This window comes from Tupaia chinensis, unplaced genomic scaffold (assembly GCF_000334495.1).
Source record: "Tupaia chinensis unplaced genomic scaffold, TupChi_1.0 Scaffold145659_1, whole genome shotgun sequence".
Classification (NCBI taxonomy): Eukaryota; Metazoa; Chordata; class Mammalia; order Scandentia; family Tupaiidae; genus Tupaia; species Tupaia belangeri.
In genome coordinates this window covers 665,228-674,538 of record NW_006205516.1, presented here as the reverse complement: position 1 = coordinate 674,538, position 9,311 = coordinate 665,228, and the positions used below count along the sequence as shown (strand labels likewise).

At 43.3% G+C, this 9,311-nt stretch overlaps 1 protein-coding gene across 1 annotated transcript in view; it reads left to right on the top strand.

Annotated features, from left to right (window-relative positions):
* The window catches only part of SLC25A43 (solute carrier family 25 member 43), a 74,586-nt gene that overhangs the window by 26,179 nt on the left and 39,096 nt on the right, over nucleotides 1-9,311 (top strand). The window contains exons 4-5 of the mRNA XM_006168282.3: nucleotides 1-94; nucleotides 7,654-7,895. Of these exons, the coding sequence (XP_006168344.2) occupies nucleotides 1-94; nucleotides 7,654-7,895 (336 nt within the window). The remainder of the gene's footprint in view (nucleotides 95-7,653; nucleotides 7,896-9,311) is intronic.

The window sequence follows — 9,311 nt, the reverse complement described above, 5'->3', positions numbered from 1 at the left end:
GGGCCGAGGGGCCCCGGGCCCTGTGGAAGGGGAACGCGGTGGCGTGCCTGCGCCTCTTCCCCTGCAGCGTTGTGCAGCTCGCCGCTTACCGCAAGTAAGGGCCGGGCGCGCGCGGGCGGGGCCGGGAGTGGGCGGCCGGGAGCCGGGTTCCGTGGCCCGTCGCCGCCTGGGTCGGGGCCCTGCAGTAGGAACAGCCTCCTTCCGGATCTCGTCGGAGCCCCTCAGAGCCGCTGGCCCCACAAAGGATTCGGCCTTGCAAGATGCAGTTTGGTGGCATGCAACTCTGACCCAGATAGGCTTTCCGGGTTGCATCGGGTTGAGGTGGAATGGAGTGAGCAAAAGATGTAGGAGAAAGGAATGCAGAGGTCTCCAGAGTTGAACCCTGGCCATTCCCACCGTACCAACTCGGAAACCATTTTGGCCAACTTAGGAGGACAGAGAGACTCTTAGGAAGGTGCGGGTGCGTGCGTGCATGTGTGTGTTTTGCATGTGTGCTTGCTTCTTGCTTCCCAAGAAGAAAATGCTTGGTAGGGGGAGAGAGCCCAATCCATTGTCATAAAAAGGCCGCAGATTTCTGCCCACCTCCCCATAAAATGAAGCTTGACTCTAATCCAACAGAGACAGCAACTTCCCCTCCTCAAGCTGCGAAGCGTTCCCTCAGACTAGCTTCCTCCTCTTCCTAGCTGCATACTGGCCTCATTCTTTGCACTTTCCCCATCTTCACCCACATCATCTTTTCCTAAACTGCTCCTCAGGAAATAAGGCAGTAAATGCAAGATGAGTCTTAGAAGTTTCCTCAGAACTCAGAGATAATTGTATTGGAAGTGGAAAGGAAGCCTAAAAGAATGAAATGGCAGTGATGACATTTCAGGAAGAAGAGATGTTTCTATTTTGGGGGGATAATCTCCATGCTCTCCATTAGGTGGGCATAGTGCCAACCCTGAAGACTAGCCTTGGCTCTGAATTAGAAAAACAGTCTTCGGTGGGGTCAGTTAAACCAGTCTCCACTGCATAGTTCAGCCTTGGACAGTTAGTAGTCAGATTTTACCTTGAGTCTGTCACTAGGAAGGCCAGAGCTGGAAGGCTCACCTGGCAGCTGACAAGCCTATGGAATCACCCTTACCACTGCGTCCTCCTGCCCTGGGAGTGGAGTTCCCTTCCCTTCCTCTGGGGAGGGAATCATGGGTAGGATCATGTGGCATGTCTGTCAAAGCTCTCTTCCTCCCAGTTCTGCTTGCCCACAGCAATATTAGCCTGCAGTCTGCAAAACAACAGGCTCTGAGTTTTAATGACTCAATTTCTCCTCAGGTCACACTGTTCTCCACAAAGTGGTATAGAAATCTTCCCTTGGATAAGGTAGACTGTGTACCAAGGAGTGGGGGCAAATTTCAAAGGCCAGTTTAAGTATCTTATAGCCTTTTTCTAACCACTAGTAGATATATAGTTGTGCATCATTTATCAACTGTAATACCTCCTGAGAAAAAAAGGCTTCCTTTGGTGAATTTGTCATTATGCCAACATCATAGAATGTATTGAGTTGTCAAGGAAGTCATGAAGCATTTTTTGCATAGAAAAAGATAGAAAAATACATCATGACTTTCCCAACAACCTAACACTTAACACCAACCTAGTTCATATAGACTGCTGTGCACCTAGGCTATATGGTATGGCCATTGTAATCTCAGGGGACCATTCTCATATTTGTGGTCCATATTTGGCCCAAAGCATCATTTTGGCACGTGACTGTACATTAGACTTTTTTTTTTTTGGAGAGGTTTTTTTTTTTTTTCACTATAGGGTGCGTGCGCTCGCCAGACAGACAGAGAGAGACATAGAGACAGAAAGCGAGAAATCACCCCCCAGGGGGGATGGTCACGCCGCAGTCCCTTCTCCTCCATTCTCCTCTCGGGATCTTGGGCACGCACGCACACGCGCCCGGCGTGAGTTTTAAGCCACCGGGTCCGGGACGCGAACCGCGGTCGACTACGTGGGAGTCCAGCGACATAGCCATTACGTTAACTGCTGGTTCCCTGTACGTTAGACTTTTACAATTCCTATCTTCTGCTCTGTAAGATCCATAAGGCAGGAAGTATTAGGCCCGCTTTACAGATGCATGATTGGGCTCAGATTGTTCACACCACTCATCAGGGATAGAGCTGAGGTAGCCTACCACTGGCCTTCTGGCTTCAAATCTTATATTTTTTTCTATTATATCATGCTTCCTTTCTCTCTGCATTCATTGAGATTAACTTAGTTGGGCTAACTTAAGTACCCACTGCATGCATCATACTGCTGGGGACGATGCAAGGATGAAAGAAACATGGTTTCTGCATCCCAAGAGCTTAACAGTAAAAAAAAAAAAAAAAAAAAAAAAAAAAGACTAACGTGTACTTAACCATCACAAGATAGCACACAATTGCCATGGATAAAGTACTATAGAAATACACAGTAGTCTCACCTTACCTGTGTTCTCCCTTTCCACTCCCATGGTCAACCGTGGTCCAGAAAATCATCATGCCTTGTCATAGCTCTGTGATCCAGGATCACCTGAAGCAGATGATCCTCCTTCTGACATGTCATCAGAAGGTCAGTAGTAGCCTAACACTACGTCACAAGGCTTATGTTATTCATCTCACTTCATCTCATCATGTAGACATTTTATCGTCTCACGTCATCACAAAAAGAAGGGTGAGTTGAATACAATAAGGTATTATGAGAGAGACCACATTCACTAACTCTTGTTACGGCATACTATTGGGTTGTCAGGAAAGTCAGGAGGTATTTGTTCTGTTTTTCTATGCAAAAATGCATCATGACTTTTCTGATAACCCAAAATTATAGTTGTTCTATTGTATTAGTTATTGTTAACCTCTTACTGTGTCTAATTTATAAATTATGTAGGTATAGGAAAAACATGATATGAGGGGACTTCAAAGAATCTATAGAAAAATGGAATTAAAGTAATTAATTAAGTTAGAGTTTATCTTGGTGCAAAAAAATGAAATCCATGTATAGTTTTTTATAATACACACTTTCTATAAACTTTTTAAAGTATACACACACACTCGTGCACACACACAGAGAGAGGGAGAGAGAAAGAGAGTTTGATACTATCTGCAGTTTCAGGCATCCACTGGGTGGTCTTGGAATGGATTCCCTGTGTATTAAGGGGGACTACTGTACCCTTCTGATGATGGATGGGAAGGGAGAAGGTGTGAAGGCTTCACAGAGGAGAACAAACATTTTGAGTTTGGCCTTGGGAGAATGAGTAGGAGTCTGCTGGGCAAAAGTGGGGAGAAAGATATTGCAAGAAATGTCAGCAAAGGCACAGAGGCAGGGAAGCCTACAGCAATGACCAGAAATAGTGCCTGAAAAACAGGTTGGAATGAGCTTTTTATTTGGTGTGCAAACGTAGCTGTGGGAGATTTTTTTTAAGGAAGTGGTGCTGATTAAAGTAATTTGATGCAAATTACTGTCACATGATGGCAGGATAGGATGACTAGCTAGGAGATAGACTGGGGGTGGCAGGACCAGTTAGGAACCTGTTGCACTAGTCCCCTAGGCATCCAAAGGCAGCTGAAACAGGCTGGTGACAGTGGGAGGAGAGAGAGAGAGAAATGTGTGGGAGAGGAAAAACCTGGGCTAGGTTTGCTAAGACATTTTTTTCCCTGCAGGATTATTTTCCTCTTGGAAACCATAAAGATGTGTTTTGGTGAATAGCAAAGCATGGTTAGACAGAAAGTAAAGTGGTTGATTAATCATAATGTCATCCTTCCTACATAAAGTTCATCATAATACTGATTCATTTCTTCTTCCTGATCATAGATTTGCAAAACAGTTGGCTGAGGGTAATGGTACAGCCTAAGATTATGGGCTTGAACAAAGCATGAACATCCAGAGTGCTCAGGGGATGGAGTAGTTAGATAGCTTGTCCACAAATACAATTAGTGGCAGAGCAGGAATTTGAAGCCAGGCCTTCTGACTGCTTAATCCAGGATTCTGTCCACCATTGCACAGCTGAAATGACTGCCTACTCAGATTTATGATCAAAAGAATCTACTCAAAAGAGTCTATTGGGAGCTAGGTTATTGTCATAAATAGCACCTAACACAGTATTATGGCTTCCAAATGCATCAAGTGGAAGATAGCCTTCCACACAGTTTTACCCCACAACTGCCTGTCTATCTGTTCAAACATTGGTTTGGATCCCTGAGGCTCTGAAATTGTTCAAAACCAAACACCATTTCTTATCGTACAACCACTTCTTGAACTTGTGTTTGGCTGCATTGGCTGCTAACCTGTGTTAGGCTGAAGCTCTGGCAGCTCTAATTACATATGTCCAGGGTGTATGTAATATCTGTGCTGGCTGGAAGAAAGGGATTACAACAAATTGAAATATGTAATATCTGTGCTGGCTGGAAGAAAGGTTTTACAACAAATTGCCAGCTTATCCACTCTCTCTGGAAAAAGCTTCTGTGCAGGTATGTGTGTGGGTGGAAGAAAGAACAGAAACAAGAACACTGCTGCCCCAGCCAATCAGATAGGAGTTTAAGGGACCAGGATGACATCATTACTGGCCTATCAAGGTTGCCTGCCTTGACTCTGGTTCTAAAGCAAATGATTGTTCTTGTCTCTGTATCAGATAGCAGGAGTCAGAGAAAAAGAAATGGCTTTCTTTGGTTCTTTTTAATTTTTAGATTTGATAGTAAGACATTCCTGTATAAAATAAACTGATAGAAGATTGGATTCCTCTTCATAGTTCATCAGTCATTCAGTGAACCAAGGACTTGTTTCCTCTCTGGTTGCCCCTGTCAGTCATTTCCTTGTCAAGACTGTTGAACGTTCTTAAGATCTATGCTGAGTGCTACCACAGTGCCTGGCACATTGTAGATGTTCAATAAATAGGTAGTGGATGAACTAATGCCCTAGAAGTGGCCAAGTGGAATGGGGAATAAAGGTGGCACAATGAGAATGCACAGTGTTTCTCTTAGCATTTCAAGCTCCACCTTTTAGGTTGTTCCAGCTTGCAGCAAGCCACCTCTCCAGTCAAGCATGTCTATTTCATCTGTCTACCTAGCTCCACCTATGGTTCCTCTCCAACTTGACTGGCCAAAAGAGAGTAGGGAGGAAGGAGGGAGTGTGCAAGCAGTAAAACTGAGGCGAACGGTCCATTGGTAAAAAGCCAGCTGTCATTAGCTCCATCTTTAAAAGTAGCTAGTAAATTCAAATGGCAGTTTCAGTTGCTATAGTTAAGGTAACTCAACAAAAGGAAGTCAAGACGTTCCTACAGCTTGAAGGAAATGTTTGTAATCAATGAATGTTTATTTGGGATCAAAAGAGCTGTCCTCAAGCCCCTGATATAGTTTCGCCTAAATGCCCACCATCTTTATCATGCTGAAGGCCCCCTGTCCTACTGAGAACTGAGGGAACAGGAAATCCACCTCTTCACTGGAGGTTTGAAAGCCAAAAGGGACCAGTAGTTGGCATAATGACTATGTCGCTGGACTCCCATGTAGTCGACCGCAGTTTGAGTCCTGGACCCGGTGGCTTAAACTCATGCCAGGCGGGTGTACATGTGTGCCCAAGATCCATGGAGGAGAAGGGATTGCGGCGTGGCCATCCCCTCTGGGGGTGATTTCTCACTTTCTGTCTTTCTAGTTCTGTCTTTCTGGCAAGCACATGTGCGAAAAAAAGGTGCAAAAAAAAAAAAAAAAAGAAGAAGAAGAAAGCCAAAGAACTAGATGGAGATGCTTTAGTCTTTTTTTTCTTTCTCTCTTTCTTTCTCTCTTTCTTTTCTTTTTTTAGTGAGCAATGTTTGCTATAGGGCACGTGTGCTTGTGAGAGAGATTGGAGAGATGGAAAGGGAGAAATCACCCCCCCCCCTCCAGGGGGGATAGCCACACCACAATCCCTTCTTCTCCATTCTCCTCTCAGGATTTTGGGCATTCATGCACACGCGCCCCGCTTGAGTTTCAAGTTACCAGGTCTGGGACTTGAACCATAGTTGGCCATGTGGGAGTCCAGTGACATAATCATTATGCTGTCTGCTGGTCCCAATGCTTTCATTTTAAAAAGACAAAGTACTTTTACTTTAATCTAACTCTGTTCATCTACTTTTCATTTCAAACCTTTGCAATCCCTCTCCTTCTCTCACCCTCTCCCCCCCCTTTTTTTTTTTTTTTTTTTTTTTTTTTTTTTTGGTTTCTAAGCTCTTTGGGATTTTGTTCTCATCAGCAAGAAGGAGTATAATTCCTTTGCTTACTGGCCAGGTATGTGTGCCCTGTAAAAGTCTTCTTCTTATCTAATGGTTTCTGCCAAGGTGAGTCCTCATGACTGGGTATGCCCTCCTTCCAAAAAGAGAGCCTATGACAGAGTGGCTCTCTATTTTGCATTTGTAAAGGCCCACCCAATTTTTGATAAAATTGTAAAACTACAGAAAAATAGAAAGATTATCCAGCAAACACTCATACTCACCATCCAAAATTTGATAGCATAAAAGGTAATATAAAATATTCTCAAGCGTCTTTTGTAAATACAAAAAGTAAAACATCACAGGTAAAACTATAGTCCTCTTCATCTTCATTCCCAGCCCCATCTCCTCTCCACTTCCTCAGAGGTTTACTTTTACACTTCTTCATATGTATCTATGTATGTATCCATGAACAAAATAAGGTATCCTTTTGTGAGTATGTTTCTAAATTAAATAGATGTATTTTATACTATAGATCACTCTGCAGCATGCTTTTCTCATTCCAAGTATGACTGAGTCATACGTAGTTCTAAGCTCATTCATTTTACCTATATAGTATCCACAATTTATCCATTCCCTACCATTAGACATGTATGTTGTTCTAGCTTTTTACACTTCTGAACAATGCTCTAGGTATCCTCATGTGCACACATGTAAGAATTTCTCTAGGGTGTGTACCTAGAAATGACATTGTTGGGATGAAAGTAAGTGCCTTTCCAATTATACTACATAGTGCAGAGTGGCCATACCAGTTTACATCTCTCCCAGAAGTGGGTGAACTTTCCTGTTTCCACTCATCCTTACTATCACATGATATTATCAGACTTTTTTTTTTTTATCTCAGAAGCTGGGATAGTGCTGGTGGATTATCAGACTTCTTAATCTTTGCCAGTCTGCTGGGTGACTAATGTTATCTTGTTACTCTTTTTGTCATTTCTCTGATAGCTAGTGAGACAGAGCATTTTCTCTTATTATTACTAAACCAATATATTTTAGAACAGAGCTACTGGGATGCTCGAAGTCACTATTTCAAGAAATTTCATTCCTTTTCAGTTTCAACAGAGTCAGAAAAGGTGCATTCCAGTTTGGTAGATACCAAATACTTCTGTGCATTTACACCCCACGGGCAAGCCAGAGTTGACAGTTATGCAGATGAAAAGGAAAATTGTAAAGGGCTTAGAATACATATAGTAAGAAGGTCTATCCTCTCTTCCTTTTAGCTAACTAGCTCTATATGAATAGAGTAGAATTTAAAAGTGTTATTCCTTAATCCTAATACAGCATGATAGTAACTCACTTTTTCAGGCACTTCCAAGTACTGGAAAATATTTCAAGAAGTAGTAGAGAACACTCTAACATGTTCATAGCTGATTCCTTTGGGCCTTTCCCCTATTTTCTCCCAGGTGTGTTGTGCTGTTCACAGATGACCTGGGCCATATTTCCCAGTGGAGCTCCATCATGGCTGGGAGTCTCGCGGGCATGGTTTCCACCATTGTGATGTATCCTACAGACCTCATCAAAACCCGGTTGATTGTGCAGAACAGGCTGGAACCATCTTATAGGGGGCTCCTCCATGCTTTTTCTACTATTTATCAACAGGAAGGGTTCCTGGCCCTTTATCGAGGGGTTTCCCTCACTGTTTTAGGTAAGACGGAACTTTTCGCCTCGTTCAAGAAAAGGCTGTATTCTCAGACAGACACAAATATATTGGGTCGTCTGAAAAGTCATGACACATTTTTGCACAGAAAAGATGTCATGACTTTTCTGTTGGCCCAATATTATTTGCCTCTGTTTTACGGAGGTCAAGGTTGTATGGATTCAGTCCAGATGAAGCTAATTAGCTTCATACTATTCCATAGCCATATACTCCAGGAATGGGAGTGGGAGAGAGTGGTGGTGGTTCAGAGCAAACTGATAGGAAGGCATTCCTAAACACCCCTCATCTGATCGGAGTCTTCAACATGAATAAATACAAGATGACTTCAAAAAGTTAGTGAAAAAAAGGAATCAAAGTACAAGTTTATTTTGGTGCAAAATTTTCTGAGGTCCATGCATAGTTTTATCATAATACACATTTCCTTTAAACTTTTTGAAGACCCCTCATACATGTATGAGCACAACCAGGGTAGCACCTGTATCTCCTGTGACCTTCTAACCTTTGCCAGAACTACACACGTCACACATACAGCACCACCACCACCCCGCCAAGGGATGCTCATTTGCCAAACCCAGTATTCTTTCACCCTTTAGCACCCTTTGTTACAGCATTTGATAAGAAACTTGGCTTCAAGGACTCCACTGACTCCTGGGTGAAGACCATCTCCCTGGCAGCTCTTTCTTATCTGACTCATCTGACCCTACTGAATCATCTGACACTGCCAGCCTCTACATAATGCTCTTTTCACCCTCTACTTGAACTTTCTTCTACCCTCTGTACATACATACCCTCCCTAGGTGGTCTCATAGAAGCTTGAACAAGCGCCAGTCTACTCTGTGACTCCCAATCTCTCTCTCTTCCATAATACTGACTAATATTTTGGGGGATATTTACAGTATGCTGGGACCTGGGCTAAATGCTTTACATGCAATTTCTCATTTAGGCCTCATTTTCCAGATGAGGAAATAGATGCTTAGGGTAGCAAGGTGACCTGCCCAAGGTCACATGGATAGAAGGTGGCAAGAACCTTGTGATAGAACTCCAGAACCCTCTGGGCTAGCCCAGTAGCACAGTAGTTAAGCACTGTGCAGAGATAGCTGGATCACATATGACCAACTGTAGTTTGAATCCTGGCCTCGGTAGCTTGAAAAACATGCCAGACACATACCCAAGATCCTGATGGGATGGAGAAATAGAGAAAAAAACGGATCGTGGTATGACCAGGTTCTGTTAGGACGTACTTTCTCTCCTCCTCACCCTTACCCTCACCTCCACCCCACCACACACGTGCCCTCTGAAATAATGAAAAAAATAAAAAGACAAATAAACAAAAATACTCCACAGCCCTCTCTTAGCCACTGACTTAGACCAGTTCCCACTGGCAGCATGAGTACCCGCTGCCGA